This window comes from Hippoglossus hippoglossus, chromosome 9, assembly GCF_009819705.1.
Source record: "Hippoglossus hippoglossus isolate fHipHip1 chromosome 9, fHipHip1.pri, whole genome shotgun sequence".
Lineage (NCBI taxonomy): Eukaryota > Metazoa > Chordata > Actinopteri > Pleuronectiformes > Pleuronectidae > Hippoglossus > Hippoglossus hippoglossus.
Window position 1 is genome coordinate 24,905,218 of NC_047159.1, and position 18,110 is coordinate 24,923,327.

Sequence of the window (18,110 nt, forward strand, 5' to 3'; positions counted from 1 at the left end):
GTCAATTTGTAAAACCATGAAACTTTATTTGCTTTTAAAACCCCTTTGTCATATATAAAGATGCAGTGGCAAGAATAGATTGATTTATAAAGTCTACTCTGCACACTGTGTTTGATGTGACACATGTCATAGTGGAGGAAGTATTCAGATAGTTTACTTAACTTTACTATACTGCATTATAAATTAAAATACTGCATTAAATTAAGTATAAAAGTACCCACTACTCATTTTATTATATATTATGGATAATTTTAGGTTGCTGCTGACTGCAATGGATTATTCAATATATATTATATATTATATGTTTAATATATGTATATTATAATATATGTATATAATAGTATGTATATTATTTCAAAAGCATTGTATTTTATATTTATGAAATCTTAATCTGCAAATACAATACATATTTCTAACATATTGGAGTAAAAAGTATTTTGGACCCGGAACCTTCGCTGTGAAACAAGAGTTCACCCCCGGAAGAGATATTTAGAGGTACATGCTTAAAGCTGCTAGCGGAAGATAAACAGAAACACTGTTCAACATGGCAGAGGTAAGCCAACGGAGATTTCCAACCTTATTTTTTCATATGTACGTTGTTTGTTAAATGTGTATTCATGTTGTCACAGTTTTATTTTCTGGGAGTGTGTTTGAGAGAAACAGACGCAAACCAGCGTTAGCCTGGTAGCTAACCGGTCTTTCGCTAGCTCGCCTGTAATAATGTTTACCTGTACTGACACGAACAAGCTGCAGTATTTACAAAACGACTCGTGTGGGCGGCAATGGCGACAGTGCGTTTACTATTTTAACAAGGAGTTGAGCTGTGTGCAGATGCTAACAGCTAATTCCGTGTGTTTCTACACGACGGAACCGTGAAAACAACTCACTGGCTCCAGGGCAGGGAGGAATAACTCTGCGTGTTCTTCAACGACAGCAGATGGAATCAGAGATCACACATAAATGTGAGGAAACGGAACCAATCAGGCCGATAAGTGCATCAGATGGTGTGGAGCTGAAAGGACCAGTCAATCCATCAAGGAAATAAAAAGTCCTCTCAGTCAGATGTGAAGCATCACCAGGTTTCCGCACTGGGAGAATCCAGGCCTGCATATATATTATCAGACAGTGTTTATTTCCGAGCAAACGTTTTGACGTGTCATGTTTGGAAAAAGACAAAGATATTGATCATGTAATGTCCCAGTGGCCCGTGACAGTCAGGATCCTGAAGAGGAAGCAGCTCATTCAGACCTCATTCATTTTACTGCTCACACCTGTGTAGAGCTGCAGGGATTTTTCTGTTATTGTTTTGTTGACAGAAGATTCAGATGGTTTGAAAATGTCTTGATAATTAAAGTGAGTCTCAATCAAAAAGGCCAAACACGATCTGATTCACTGCTCTCAAGCGTGAGAATGCGTTTCTTTTCCTGGTCTTTTATTACTGCAAATTAAACATTTTTGGATTTTGGTCAAGGAAAACAATGCATTAGAGTATATTATCCTAGGCTCTCTAACATATTGTGATGGATATTTTGTATATTATGCTTTCTAATGCTGTATGGACCAAATGATTGATCTATAAATCTATAAAATCATTGTCACATCATCAGACACGTTTGAAGCCTTAAACCTGCAAACAATTCAAAATGTTTTCCTGTAAAATGTCTGAGGAATAAATGTGTAATTTGAAGATGACATTGTTTCTATCACATTTACCTTTAATTTTTCAGGTGTCACTAAAGTTGTAGAGATGATTAAAGTTGTAATCTGTCCTTTCCACAGACCCACAGCCTGCAGGACATGAGGCAACAGGCAGCCATCGCTGCCAAAGTCTTCCTCCAGAGAGATTACACGATTGGCACCGTGTGCCAGTTCCAAACCAAGTTCCCCTCTGAGCTGGAGACCAGGGTACGATGCACCTCTACACTGTGCTGTTCAGAATGAGCTGTTCCATTACACCAACACATAAAAATGGTTGGCAGAACACCATCAGCGTCACGCCTCCACATCATCCATTACAGTCATAACTGTAACTATTTGTAATTTGTGCTCTATAAAAACTTCTGCTGCGTTCAGTTGTCTCCGTCCTGTTGTTGTTACAGACATGAACTGATGCCTCCCCTCAACTTTCTCACGCAATCTTGACTTTAAGCTGTGACCTTTAGGCCATGAAAGTCCAGTTCTTATGAGAAACAGCATTTGTTAAATTCCACTAAAAACATAAATTGTAATAAATCGTTTTTTAATAAAAATCTGCTGTCCTTATCTAAACATATGAAGTGAGCAGACTGTTCAGAACGGCTCTCTTCTAAGGCTATATTTTAGTTATTAGAGCAGCTACAAATGTCAGTTGGATTTTGATTTGCAATTTTGGACTTAACAGGACTAAAACGATCTGGTATTTTATCCTTGACATATTTGCCTCCTTTTCTTAGTTAAAGTGAGAGCTGGCAACCTTCCCAACATGCACGTGAAAGGCAGAGAAACACCGTCTGATCAATAGTCCCTCACAGGACTCCTACAGTGTGTAGATTATTTGCTGCTTAGATCGAGAGGTCAGTTCAGAGTATTTCTTCACATACGCATTGGTTTAGAGTGCAGATTTAAACACAGGATCTCTTTCATTGGCACTTCAGTGTTAAAATCTGTGCACGTGATGAAATACTCTGGACTGACCTCTAGATTTAAGCGACAAATAATCGACATATTGTGAGTCCTGTGAGGAACTAGTGATAGGACCAGAGTGTTTCTCTGCCTGTCCCCAAGGGAAACACCCTTTAGCAGCAGATAGTAGCTACTCTGACTTAGGTTCTTCTCAATCTTCAGAAAAATATCACAAATGCTGTCAAAGAAAATGGATGAGCATTATGGTTTTGCTTAATGTCCAGGAAAACACAGCTGAATGGTGCATTTATCAAGGCAAACTGTCCATATCATAATACACAGTTGTTGTATTGGCCCTAAAAAAACAAAAGTTGAAATCAGGATGAACATAGAGCCAAAGAATACTGTCTGTACCTCCTGCAGAGGAACCCTGCTGGACTGTGTCCTTGTTTGAACCACAGTGGAAGTGGGTTTACAGCAGGCATCTGTAATGATGTGAAGGAGGAAGAGCATGTCGTTGAGACTGAGCAGGCTGTACGCCACAATAAAGCCGCTGCCAGTCAAACAGTTCAGAGTTCGCAGGACATAAAGCTCCAGTTTTGAAATGCATGCACCACATGAAAAGAGCAGCTCCACAACACTTAAACCGCTCGCTGGTGGTTTATTGGCACTTCCCTCTTGATTGGGTGGTCTCCCATGTTTTTGGGGAGGATTCAGTTCTCACACATGCACACTTAAATATGCATACACATTCAAACACATCCACATATAACAACTAGAAAAATAAAGAATGCTTTTCCTCTGTGAGGTAAAAGCTTAAGTTCCCTCCCATGAAATGTTCTTCCCACATTTCTTCCCACATATATTTTTTTAATGATTTGCTGAAATCCGAGTTAATAGAATAGGAAGTGTTATGCCAAGCTGTTGCTTCCATTTTTAGTTTGGCCATACCTGGCACTTTGTGAGAATATTTGCAGAACACAATAATGAAAAAGTCTCATGTTTTTTCAGCCAACATTTTTATCCTAATGGCTGATTTTACCATATATTTGGACCTGGTTTGCATTCTGGTACATAAAATTCTTTAAGACGATCACCTGAGGCTGTGGACTTTATTATTTTTGGTAGCTCGTTCCAGTTTTAATACTTTTGGAAAACTGCACCAGAGAACTGGGAAAGCAAAGAGTTTTCTAAATGTTTTTGGATGCTAACTTGCCAGACCATTCACAAGTGTCTCGTTAATTGTGAACCGACAGTTTTCCCTGACCTGTGTCAAATACTTCTATTAAAGTTGTAATTATATTTTGTGACAGTCACATTAAGGGGAACGTCCTTCCTCACTTGAATTTGTTCAGCTTTACACTCATCTAACATGTTTTGAATCCTAATATGACTCCATCAGATGTAATGGAAAGATGCTCAAGTCGAGAAATGTGGTTTGAATTGTAGCCTGTAAATTGGAACATTAGAAGGAGAACAAAGGCTTTCCATGGTGGGTACCAAACATGCGTAAGAACACTGATGTGTTGGAACAAGTTGCATTCCTTGGGCACAAAGAAGCAGAACATTGGAGGCTTTTCAGAGGCTCAGGAGGCCCCTGGCTTGCTCCCCGTCTGGTCTAGAGGCTCTTTCTTTTCCCCCCTTAGAATCACAGAGAGATCACCGGATCCACCCTGGGCCAGCATGGGACTAGTGTCAAGACCCCAGTCGAGACAGCCTCTGAGTCCAAATGTCCTCCGCCCTCTATCACTCATCCCTTCAGCAAGCTTTCATTTGAGGAATTCTTGAGAAACGCTGGTTTGATTATCAGCCAGCCGTGGTTCCCAGTTTGTAGCCCAAAAGCTGTCAGAGGCCCACAGAACTGCAGAGACGCGTCTTTATCTTGCTCAAGGTGCGTCTGTGCCACTGGAGAAGGAGAACCCATTAATATTCCTTCCTGGATTCACAGTGTGCGTCCTGCTTTCAGTTCCTCTCTCGTGTCAGTCGCTAAGTGAAAACATTCACAGGTCATATGGCCAAGGCATCCTAATAATTTCAGGAGGTCTTTCCAGTGCGGGAACGAAGCCCAGAATTCCCTTGATATACGACCAGTCCAAGAAAATTCAGCCCCTAATTTATCTAGAGATGGAAAGCATTGGAGAAAATGATCTGGTGCTAAGAAGACAGTGTTTCCATTTGAATATCCGGACAGAGGCTCTTAAACACTACTGTCCAAATATGCATTACACCTGGCTCTGAGTCCTGTCCAATGATTTAACCCTTTGTTCTTTATGTTTCCATGTATTTTAGATTGACAAACAACAGTTTGAGGAGACTGTGCGGACGCTCAATAACCTGTATGCTGAAGCTGAGAAGCTGGGAAGTCAGTCGTATATCGAAGGCTGTCTGGCCTGCCTCACAGCGTATACCGTCTTCCTGTGTATGGAGACTCACTATGAGAAGGTGAGACATTTTCCATGTTAGATTCATGCAGAAGTAACCAGCTGAGGGAAGCAGAATTTTTACTTTCGCATAGCTGTTGTGCCTGTGTCTATGGTTGTGTCCGAAATGACCCATTCATTCACTACCCCCTATTCAGTATATAGGGACTTCTACATAGAGGACTTTATAGTGAGCTCAAAGAAAAAGAAAAAAATTCAGTTATTTATTTAACACTTAACAGGAGCACAATGTACGATGGTATATATTACTTGGACAGCTCTACAAAATTAAATATAGAGTGTACTATATATTGATTAGTGAGTGATTTCAGACACAACCTATGTCTCTGGCTACTGTTGTGGTTGTGGCTTTGGCTATGACTTTAGCTCTTGCAATGGGCAGCTAATGCTGTAGCTATACGGGTATTACTGGTTATTACATTAGCTCAGACTGTGACTGGCTGGCTATTTTGCTAATCAAAATAGCTACAACAATAGCTACAAGCATAAATACATTCACAGCAACAGCCATTCTATAATCATGTCTATCGTCCAACCTAAACTATAATCACAACCTGGAGCCTTTATTTTTAATAGTCACGATAACTGTGACCTCACAAAACTAACACATTTTTGGCTTTGGTCAACTTTACTGTGAAACCGTAATGGTCTTCAAAAACATAACTCATTCTCTGAAACTTGACTGGTCGGTCAAGATGTGCAACTGCAAGGCAGTAAGTCTAGTTAGCTGTATTGCAAATACAGTGTTTGAAGAAAACTTTGTCTAAAAGAACTGAAATTCTGGCATGTCATAGAATTTAATCAATATCTTCAGACATGAATCATGTTCTGATTTGCAGATTTATTTTCAGAAAAGCATTAATAAATACTCAAAAACTTTAGTTCTCAAATGTACGGAACAAAACAAAGTCAATAATAACTGAAGACAATGAAAACCACTCAGAATGAGACATTTTTTTTCCCCCTAAACACTTACTAACAGATCCACACTGTACATCAGCACTCTTCTTTTGCACCACAAATTGTTAAGTAAAATAATGAACAGATATTTTGTGAAACTTTCATAGTTATTGAACCAATAATGTCAAGATCTAAAATAACTGCGATCAGATAAGAATTACTAATAAATATGTTTGTCATGCGACCATTTCCCAGGATGTGAGTTTGATGTTTACCCGAACAGGACGCTGACTGCAGTTCAGTTATCGGCCAAAAGTCGCAAGTGTTTTGAAAATGTTACATATTTTACCTTTAAGTGGAAAACATCGGCTTATATTTCTCAAACATAGTTATCCAAAACATTTTGGTAACAAAACTTATAATAGGTAATTATTTAAACATTTCAAAAGATTCCCAGCCCTAATAATGAACAACCATTTTAGATTGAGTAAAGATGCTCTGTGTTGTTTTGGCTTGTGCATGTAGACTTACTACTAACACTGTGTATAAAAGACATTGGAGATGATTTAAGTGGGGGTGTACTGTAAGAAGTTACGTTGCTGCTGCGTGGAATCCTTTAGCTTGGCTGTATATCAAAATGTTATTAGCTCTGTTAAAGCGAGCAAATGAATAAGATTTATAGTCATCTAAAATACCTTTTGGCCCAGCTCATATGGAATGTAAATGGATCAGTATGTCACTTGTGTTTTCCTGTCATATGAATTCATCTTTTAGTTAGCAGGAGTGAACGGGGATCAAAATAACATTTGGCTCAGTTTGGGCTTCATGCAATATAAATTGATTGGTCATTACCAGAGTAAAAATGTTATTATTATGGTCTGTTATTCAGTGCTGCAGCTGAAGAATGTGAAGGGTTAGCTAGCTGGATCCTCTGGTTGCCTACTTAGCCAGAGAGAGATTTGCTAGTTTGATTCCTGGTAGCAACAGTTTCTACTGCACGAAAGCAAGAGCTCCAGTTTCAACATCGAATCATTTTGTATTCACTGTTCAGGACATAATTGGGGTCAGAGACAGTGACTTTGGTCAACCTTATTATGTCATGGTGACGGACTGATTGATAAGAGGTTGGTTAATAATCTATGAGCAGATTCTTATTTGGTGGACTAGCTTTGACCTTAACGAAAACATTTATTGCATATGACATTACAACACGGTAGATCACAGAAATAAAACACAAAGAAGAATTAGTCTACTCTCCCAAACGACCTAAAGCTGTAGAGAAAATAAATTCTGTGCTTTGTCCTTTTGCACTCCAAAGTCAGTGGAATAACAGACGATTTGTCATTATTACACCCAAAAACCTGCTTGATTTCTTTTCAATGTGGATATTATTAGGAATTTTTATGAGAGTCAGATGGTGAACCAAATACAATCTCCTCTGTGTTCTCAACCAACTCAACCACCTTGTTCACTCCATTTTTGAGCAGCGCAGGGTTGCCGGAGTTACTTTAGAATATATTAATTTGGTATGTCTGTATGGAAATTATCACATAGCTAAACTCATGCAGCCCTCGGGAGCTCGGACATTGGTCATGATGGCAGATCTCACTACAGATATTCAGTGTGATGTACAGGTCATGGTTCAGAAATGGTCTGTTGAGAAAACCTCAGCTTGTTGAAGTATTTCACGGTAGATTTTGAGTAGATCCCGACTTGTGTATCGGTCAGGCTGATAATTGCCTATCACCAACATATTTGTAGCTATTACATTCTCCATTATAACTGTCAATGTGAAATAATCTCTGAAAATGTGATTTGTTTTGCCCTTTTAGGTTTTGAAGAAGATTGCCAAGTACATTCAGGAGCAGAATGACAAGATCTATGCGCCACGAGGCCTCCTGCTCACAGACCCCATCGAGAGAGGCCTGCGAGTTGTATCCTTCACTTCAGTGTCTGGAGTAGCCAGAAAATAAGGTTTCTTATCTTCTCACACAGGTGTTAATACTCCTCAGCCTTGACTAGTGAGCCCTGTGTAACTGTTTAGCAATAAACTACAAATAATAACCCCCATAAATAGACTCTTTCCCCACAGCAACATGATAAAATGGTCAAGCTTAGGCTTAAACTTCGAAACCCTACAAACATATTGGAGTCAGAGTGAAGGGTCAAACTGTTTTTAACAACCTTGTTGTGCAAGAATGATCATGTCGAGCAAAGAGCAATGATACATGGAATATATGGAGCAAATTTGACTCGTAAGTCATACCCAGAGACCAGGAAATGTGAGCGTAATCACACCACATTTTTAAGTAGAACAAGGAGCTTTCACAATGACCTAATAGATGTAGTGATTTACAGGCTTTCTGCCCCCACCATGTCTCTGCCTGTAACTGCTGGATGAAAATGGAAAGCAGCAGTCGGGGGAGCTTACAGGAAATCCAGTGCTATGTAGGGATACCCTGTAAAAACACCAGATAAAAGTTAGTATGTAATCCATAGCATCTGCATAAAATCAGCGGGTGCACCAACATCCTGGCCTAACTAGCGTGTGTGTGGGGTGACTCAACATCCCAATTAATTGCAACTGAGCACCAATGGGAGATTAGGGATAACAGAATATGACTGAAATTGTTCACAGCTGAGCTTTGTTACCTATTTTGCCCATGATTTTATAAGGTGGACAGTGATATGGATTATTTCTCAGGCACTGTCGAGCTGCTTGGCTGAGTTGTGCACAGGAACACTGGGAGATTGACAGGACTGTCTCACCTGGACTGTTGTTTTAACATATGAACCAAACCACTCATGATGATGTCACTGATGGGGGTTTGGGTGGAAAGTTTTATATATTTTTCGAAACACTTACAACACCCCCCACCCCCCACCCCCCTCTAAAATTGCACCGCTATAGAGATCGGATTTCACAATGTCACAGCCTCTGTTCATCCATCTTGTTTTCTATAAGAAAAATCTCCATCCACTAATGTCGTTTACATAAGAAATCAAGACGTCTTCTTTTTAAAAGTTAAACAACGATTAGTTTGTGAGCACAGAAATAACTGCAGCTCCAAACCAAAAGCTGCAAGTCCAGTGGTGTAAGTACTTAGTCATCATAACCTGGTTACTGCCATGTCCATGACTCTTATCAAGTCATTTTTTTAACTTTCTGGTTGTAATCTCTGCTCCTTTAAACTATGTACGAGTTTCCCTTCAGTGTCCTTGTGTTGTTATGGACATGATGTCTGAACTGACTGAGACTCATCAACTTGCTCATGGACTCGTCTCCTCTGTTGAGCTGATGAAGTCCAGGGCTTTTGGAAAATGTAGTCTAATCTAGTCTTGATGACCACTCCGAGCTTTACAGTACAGTCTCACACAGCTGGCACAGTCGTCAGGGGAAATTTGGGGATCCATATCTTGTCCAAGGACACTTGGAATATAGTGACGGCTAGTTACTTTTTCCACATTTATTTCCAATAACTGTTTCATCCTCTCAGGAAAAAGAATTTAAGGTATCCAGTAATTGCTGCAGTGTCATTACAGTTTGTTTTTCCGAATGTAAAAAGTGAGGAGAATGCAAATTTCAGTTGGCTTTCATTAAATGCAAAATGAACCCAACCTTGCACCAGATATTTGTACTTGACTGAATCCTGTTAAGATTGAGGTCACCATCTTTGAAGACAGAAGCCTGACGAGATAAAAGCTGCCACGGTGAGTCTCATAATTAACATTCCCTGTTTATCAAAGATTTACACATTATCACTGGAACAGACCTGGTGCTGGATCATTCACCATTCAATTATGAAACACATTTTCTTCTTAATTTTGGGGAAATATTACAAAGAAAAGGGCTTGAGTCAAAGAGCAGTAATATAAGAGGGTTCACTCTTTACGTGCCCTGCTGTAGATTTTTGACAAATTGCTCTGCTGTCAAAGTCAAAATCACACATCAAACCTAAAGCCTTGTTCATCTGTGAGTCAAATTAATCACCTGATTTACCGTCAGGGGAATTGTTTCATTAAACATTTAAAGGATAATTTAGCGTACTTTATGACTTCACATTGCTGATTACTCAGTGTTTTGTCACATACTTCCCTTTACGCACATATAGTTCACTGTCCAGAACACACACACACACACACGAGCCAAATCCAGCAGCTGAACCCAAACAGTGAGTATGTGTCATTTGGCACAATGTGACATTCACTGCAGTTACACGTCTTTAAGTGGCTGTAATCAAACAATTATTTCATTTTCGTTCAAATAGCCCATTTCCCTGTTTACTTTACTGGCTAACAGGTTTCTACGTCATTCATCTCATGTCCCAGGAAGCTGGAGAGTCAGATTTCATGGCTTCAGTTTGAAAAGTTTGGCTAGTGCCTGAAAAGGTCTTGCCCTTCTATGTAAAGTGCCTTGAGATAATGTATATTATGATTTGGCCCTATACAAATACAATTCAATTGAATTGAAAATAAACAAGGAAAAGGAAAATTAAATCTTTAATGTTAAAAAAAACCTGCCTGTTCCACATAATGTATCAAAATGTGTGTATAAATAGCTGTTTGTTTATGGTTTACATTTGCAGTAATTAGTTTATATTGTTTTTAATTAATATTCAGTTTCTCACATTTCATGGTGTTAATGTGAATAGAGTCATACATTGGATGTGGATGGCAAGGTATTAGTAAGGTATTAGTAAGGTATTAGTAACCATTGTTCCTGGCACGTTGGCACGGCCACTGGGCCTGCTGGGAAGCAACACACGCACACACTGTCCAGATGTCGTACGTCATAGGAAATAAAGTTCCTATTAAAAAGCTGACTTTCATAAAGTTTAGTGTTGTACAGTTTTTAACAGATATGGCAATACCTTTGCTGTATCATCAATACCAAGCAGCCCTAGGAATTGACTTGAAATAGAATAGAATGCAGCAGAGTGCAAGAGTAGTTTTCACCACAATAAAGCTACAGGCTCTTATAGTTTGCCTGTGGCGAAGGCACCTTGGAGGAAGTGTCTCTTGGGTTTTCTTTTATCTTTGCTTGTGACTGTAAATTTGGGGAAGGTTCCCAGCAAAGGCTCACTTCATTCAGAAATACAATGTGTCTGCATTTTGATTTTAAAGGGTGGTTTCTGGGGGGGAGTGAGGCAAGTTCTATACTTAGAGAGAGATAACTATAACCTGTATACACACAGGGCTGTTTTAGTTTGGCTGTCGAGTTGATGCCTTGAAGAGAAAGGACAGAATGGAAGTCTGGTTACATTAGCTCAGACTCTGTGATTCAACCAATGTTCACTGGGTAGAATGTTAGAGACATACTTATCTCATATAGTAACACAGGACCTCATTCTATTTAACATTCCTGCAATTTCAATAAACAAAATTCAACGTCTTAAATTACTATCATAAGCCGCAAATTTCCCATTTTCCCTCTTGTCCTCAAATTTTATTACGGTGGACACAATGGCCTATTGAGACATGTCATCCAGAAAGTCTCCAAGAAATGACTGAGATATGATGGTGTGTCTTTGGTTTGAAAGGAACCCTTTTCCTGCAAAGGTTTTTTCCAAAGAAATATTCTCTTACTTGATTATTCTTTTGAAAAATTAGTTTAACTAAGAGGGTCACTCAGCTGTTTTCATTCATGGCACTTATGAAAGACAACATCCCACAACACACTGTGTTTGGTTTGAATAAGAAAACAGCCGGAGACGTCAGCACAGTATGATCATCAGCCACAGATGTCTGTTATATATCTGCAGATCTTTCACCCTGGCAGATGCCTCATGGGTTTTGACTGGAGAGCACATCTCATCCCATAAATTCTTTCAATCTCTGGTACAGTAAATCCCTTCTTTTTCTCTTGTGCATACAAAAAAGATGAGGGAAGCTCATTTCATGGTGTCATCCTGAGGTGGGCTGGGCCCAAATCATACTGAAAAGTACTTTGTAGCAACGTTGGACCGGGCTCAGTCTGCACTGTAGCGTCGACATTACCATCAGGCAGAGTAGGACATACCCCATAAATATTTTACGCATGGGGAATGTTGTGTTTGGCAAAATGTTTGACTTCAAGGATCCCTGTGAATGGATAAACCATTGCCCTACCACCACACAGATGTAGGGACAGGGAGTAATCTCCTCATTTGAAATTCCTACTGAGAGCTCCAATACATATACAGGACCTGTTGAGGAATGTAAACCCAGGTCTTTTATAAGTAGCTGTTGAGAGAAGCGTGCACTGGAGCTCTGCCATGGTCAAAGACAGAGTAAACCACAGCCAGCAAGCAGACTGAGCACACATACATCATATCATCCTACCCAGCCTTAAAGCCTCCTAATCCTGCCCCAGTCTCTTCTCTTCTGTCTCCTCCAGGCTTAGACTGATGTATCAGTGTATCAGACCTATATCAGACTTTTATTAAAAGTTGCATTGGCCAGAACCGAACGGCATTCAGCAGGTAGCTGGCGAACAGAGTGGAGCATTTATCAGCTACTTTCCTCAGGTGTGGATGAAACAGAGCTGAAAAGAGATTGCATATTGGATTCATTCTTCATAAACGTGATTCTAAATGAATAATAATTTGGGTCCATAACTGCTCTATATTATAATATAAGCTGTTTACTACTGACACTGTAGTACATTACTTGTCACCATTTGACCAAAACCACATGGATCAGGGACATGGATGTTTATGGAGGCACACAGTTGCTGGTCAGTAATTCTAGTTTTGGCTAGTTTTATTTCTCTCCCATTACCTCCAGTTATTTCTCACTCCGGACCTTAATCACATATCTATCAAACCGTCCTTTCCCATCCTCTCTCCTGACCTTCCCCAGACAGACTTGGCCCATACAACCTCTGACTGCTGAGCATTCATTCAGAGGCAGATGGCGCCAGGTCGGTGTCCCAGCATCTCGGCCAAAAGACACTCTGCTCCTGATAAGGTGTCGTTAGGCTCTGTGTACAAACTCGGTGACCGGCCACATTATGCCTGCAAACCTTGGCTGCACAACCATGCACAATATTTAGTGTCAGTGGGGAACTTTGGACAAGGTCAACATTGGTTTGTTGTTCTTGTCATTATCTGAAGTGGATTTTCTTCTCACCAGTCAAGAATATTTTTACAGGCTGAACAACCAGATATTGTTCATTGGAATTGCCTGTTTTAACACATTGATTAAGCATTTGCCTAGCACATTGCTCAATGCAAAGTACATTATATTAACATGTTCTTTATAAATATAGTACCTGACAAAACTACTCTTGCTTTTTCTTTTGAGACTGAAATCAAAAGTTCTCTTTATTTTATGTTTGTTGAAACAAAGCAAAATCTGTTTTGTCGATGATGGTTTAGTTTGAATATTTAATTATAATATAACAGAACTGTACTGACTAAATCCTAAAGTGATATTACATTTATATTAGGAACCACGTCTCATTATGTGACCTGAAGTCTCAGCTAATATCACAAATATGTGAACACACAAATCTAATTTGAAACCCTCAAAAGTGCGCACTAAAGTTGAAGCAACGAAATGTCTGAATCATCGTTGAGGCTTAAGCTTTGAAAGGAGTTTTCAGTTGAAGTGTTATTGATGAAGCCAGTTGACGTGTCAGATTTAGGTTAATCTCTGCAAACTGTCAGCGGAAGATTTAGAGACATTGGAACTGTCAATTTAAATGCATGCTTCAACCAAAGTTTCAGGTTAAAGGGATAGTTCACAAAAAAATCTAAATTAAGCCATTATCTACTCACCACTATGCCGATGGAGGGGTGGGTGAAGGGTTTGAGGCCCCAAAACACTTTTGGAGTTTCAGGAGCCAAATCCAATACAATTGAAGTAACTGGTGACCAATTCTTCAAACGTAAAAAAACAAGAGGAAAAAAACATAAAATGCCTCCATACTGCTCCTGTGGCGTCATCCAAGTGTCCGTAAGCCCCGACATTCACATTTGACTCGAAACTGTCATTTACACCACGTTTTTAGCCCAAAAGTCTGCTACAGAAAGTAGCGATGCTAGCGGATGTAGCGATGCTAATGCACACAGATGCTAACGCGCACCCTGCACGTGCACTTGGGTGAGAGCTTGTGTGCAATGTGTGCGGGGTTTCCCACTTATTGTCATGTTAATAACTAATCTTTGTGTTTGTGTAGCTGCTGTTTGGCTGAGCGGAGCAGCCCACTACCAGTGCCCACCTCCCAGAGGACCACCCAGTCCTGTACCCTGAATACTGCGTCTCTACAATCTGTCCCTTCCCACGAGCTGTCATGGGCATGTCCCATTCAGAGTATGCTTTATGACCAAGTTTAAAATTAGGTACCTCACAGTTATTCATATATTATTTTATTTGAGATATCTCTGTCTCTATTTAATAGTTTAGAGTTACAGTCTGTTATATTTAGTTGGACAAAGGTAAAGAATGTGAAATACTGACTCACTAAAGCGTCCTTGAAGCCATGAGTAATTATCCTTTGTTCATTTAGGACTAAATCTATTAATACATGTGGAAATATCAACTTTTACATATTTCTTTCATTTTGGAAGTTCTTTTTTATTTTTTAATAATGAAGCCAAAACACAGGGTAACTTATTTTAATGAAGATTTCTACAACTCCCCCACTCCCTTGCTTTAAGTGATTGTCTTGGCAGATCTGAGGAAATCTATTACACAAAAAATGGTGAACTCTGGTTATGTGCATGTGCAGCATGTCACAGTTCATTTGCGTTTATGCTTATTGATGTATCTTTTTTTCAAGGGTGCTTAACAGTGAAATCACCTTTCCTGCATGTGTCCTTTTATGGGCTTTGACCTTGAATATAACTGACGCCTAAACTTTGTCAGGCTCCAAACATTCAAGTCAAACAATCACAAATTAGAGTATCTATGTACATCTTTCTTATCTATGTGTTGATTCTTCTGTCGCTCAAAGCCTAACCATGTGCTTGCTCTGCATTTTGTATGTACCATTGTTAATACTTCTTTCCGACTCATGGTTATTTTTATTTAAACTGTGCCATGCATAGTGTTTGGTGACTACTGTTGATTTTTGACTCATTCACTCTAATAAGCATATATGTATTTATACATTATTGATATTGCCTATGACTATATTAAAAGTGCTCTTGTTAGTTGACAGTGCCTGTAATGGCTTTGAATGTTGCCTTTGTGTCAATCTGAAGGCCTGGTCACATCAGGATTTTACAGAAATTTCAGATTTATTCCAGTGGCATCAATGTGATTCGTATACAAATAAGCACAAATGTTTCGCATTATGTTCAACATTGGTAAACACTATTTGCGCACAAATTTGTGCTGTTGACCAATTGGCCTAGACACTTTGAAGGAAATGAGAGGCGAAGACTCCAAAGTGGAGGAAGCTTTATTAGCTTAATGTGAACCTTTGCTAACTTCCTCTTTTGGAGAAATAACTACTACTCACCAGAAAAAAAAGGTTTGCAGACAGAGAGTCAATGGTACAAATATATATTTTGCATAATATATTTTGTATTGCTATTAGCTACCTAGCAAAGCTAAGGCGCAAACAAGTGTGCTATATGAATGTTAGCTTAGCTCGTAGTGATTTATTTTCCATCTTGAGTGACTCCTTCATTGAATGAAGATTGTTCCCAAACTTCTAGAGCTAATATTTTGCCAAGCCATGCTGAGGATTAACACTCTGGTGTGACCAGGTCTCAACAGTGAGAAAATGTCAGTCAGCTCTGGACTTTTTCTCTTGTTGCTAACAAGCAAGAGAATTCCAGAATTAGGATTCTTGTGCGTCTGTAACTTGAGCAGGAGAATTGTTATCTGTGAAACCTCAAGGTTGAATATACTGTCATACTTACGGCTGGAAATGTTTAGATGCCGTCTGGTGAACGTGGTGGACAGGAACCCATTTTAATTATGATGTAATTACATGTTCAAGTATTTTTTTATTTTTTTTATTGCCATAGCTAAAGGATGAACACTGAATTACAGTTATGTAAATACAGTGTCAGCTCATACTTAATTGATCTGGAGTTCAGTTAATCGAACTGTTCTAGGTTCTTTTTTTTCAGTTGAAATTTCAATGTGTTATTAATCCAGTTGTATGTTCATGAATAAAATTGGTACATATTTTACCCGTTGCTGGCCCCTGGTGTTCTTTCGGTGTTGAGTGTTAATGCACATTTCCGATTTCACAGACACTTGAGAGAGGAGCCACGAGACACAAAGTTCTTGGTGCTTCTAATGATTTAGATCCAAAAAGCCGTGAAAAACCGAGAGCAGAGCGAACTCCAGGGCTTCGTCTCAACTTGGTTCGTTTTCAAGGGCGGTATTTTGTGTTGTCTCTGAGAGTTATATTGCAGGAAAGCTCTCCTGATTCCACCAGAGCGGCACTATTTCTCACAGCGGAGGTGAACCCTGACCACATGAGGCTACATTCTCACAGGAAGAGCCGAGTGATGCATTGAGGAGGAGAGCCATCCTTTAGCTGCCTGAACCTAAGCTTAAGTTGTTGGATCCACAAACCGATATTTGTCAGAGGAAAGCAAGATAAAAAAAAATCGTTTCAGCTAAAGGATGGCTCGCCGCCTCAATGCATCACCCTGCTCTTCCTTTATTACATCTACATTCTTCAAACAAAGCTATGATATAATGTACATATGAACTTCTTAACCAATATAACAGATCTTATCCTAAAGACAAGTGTTTGAAGAGGGAAAAAAACACTTATTGTGAAATAAAAGCAAATTTGATTTGTGCTGTTTTTAATCTCAGGGCAGTGGCAATGCTTCTCATGGTGTTCGACTTCTTTTGAATTAACACCACATTTCCCAGAAACCTTCAAATTCCATGGCAAACATCAAAAAAGCATCTTTCACCTTAAAATAAATTAGAAGAATGTGTTTGCGGCTCACTTTGCTCTCCCTCCGTCAGTGATGAGCTGTTTTGCTTTAACTTGTCCTCTGTTATAAATTATCGAGGTCTCTCTACAGTTGTGTTTTTGAATTGGCTACTGACTCGACACGAGAAAAGAAACTGCCCCAGGGGTTCCTGAGCCTTCTTGGGCCTGAGAGGCTGCGGCTTCATTGCACATTTGGTGTAGTAATATGTCACCGAGAACATTAGTTCTGTTTCCTTGTTGATATTTAATGGCACGTATGTCAAATAAATAACTGCATTTTCCACAGGGGAACCTTACATATGCATGTCTTAAGTAGCTGCTACAAATCACATGTATTTAGTATTTTGCCATATGTATATTTTTTCTGTATTTTGTGGGTAGAGGGGGTTGGGGGGGGGGTGGACATGGACTTCTTCAACTTGTCAGTGAATCTCTCTTGCTGTATGGAAGCCAAAGAATGCCCCAACAGGTGCATTTCAGTTTGATCCAGTCTCTCGTGAGAACATTTACACACTTGGGTCCACACTCTCTCCAGACGTTGCCTTTTACATATGAACAACGCAGCAGGAGATTCTCTGCTCAGACCGTTCACAACAACACAAATCTCTGGAGCCCTCAGGTGAGGGTAATGTTTATATTCTGCTGTAATCCAGCCCTTCTTTGTGTTTTGTTGTGTAAAGTCTTCCAAAGTTTTCTGTCCAAGTTTAGCTTTGTGGACAAAACTGCGGACACTGTGATGCACTGGTAAACTGTCCAGGATGTGGTGCATGTTGGCCACAAACACAACAAAAAATGGACCTTGAGTTGAGATTTCTAAGGCCAAGAATGTTCTTTCATAGACTGTTACATTAAAAATCATTTGAAATGTGTTTATTTTTGTATTCAAGCATCCTAATAGTTACTACATTCCTCCTGATCTTGGAATCGCTGCTTTCTATTTGCTTTCTAATTCATCATATTTTTATTTTCTCTTTATGACACATTATGAGCCACATATTGGTTTGTGTGTGTGTTGCACCTCATTACTGCCTTTGTTTTTTATTTGGCTCACAAACCCATAAAAACCTTTCAACCTGAACCTGGAGGAGTTCAGCACATTTTTCTGGTGGAAATCTGATCTGAGATGAGGCTTTGTCTGGACCAGGGAAGGATGACAATCCAATGTTCCGTTACGATGCAGAAGCAGCCAAAGTGGAGGATAGAAATAATGTTGCTTAAATCGGGGGGGGGGGGGGGGGGGGGAAATGATATAATAATAATAAATTGACAAT

At 39.4% G+C, this 18,110-nt stretch overlaps 1 protein-coding gene across 1 annotated transcript; it reads left to right on the plus strand.

The window, feature by feature from the left end:
- Positions 1-445: 445 nt before the first annotated feature.
- Positions 446-15,231, plus strand: LOC117768156 (golgin subfamily A member 7-like). Its single transcript, XM_034596309.1, has 6 exons — positions 446-553; positions 1,780-1,905; positions 4,891-5,043; positions 7,775-7,876; positions 9,601-9,653; positions 14,104-15,231. The coding sequence occupies exons 1-5, from the start codon at positions 545-547 to the stop codon at positions 9,640-9,642; spliced, it is 432 nt and encodes a 143-aa protein (XP_034452200.1). The 5' UTR covers positions 446-544; the 3' UTR covers positions 9,643-9,653; positions 14,104-15,231.
- The last annotated feature ends 2,879 nt before the right edge of the window (positions 15,232-18,110 follow it).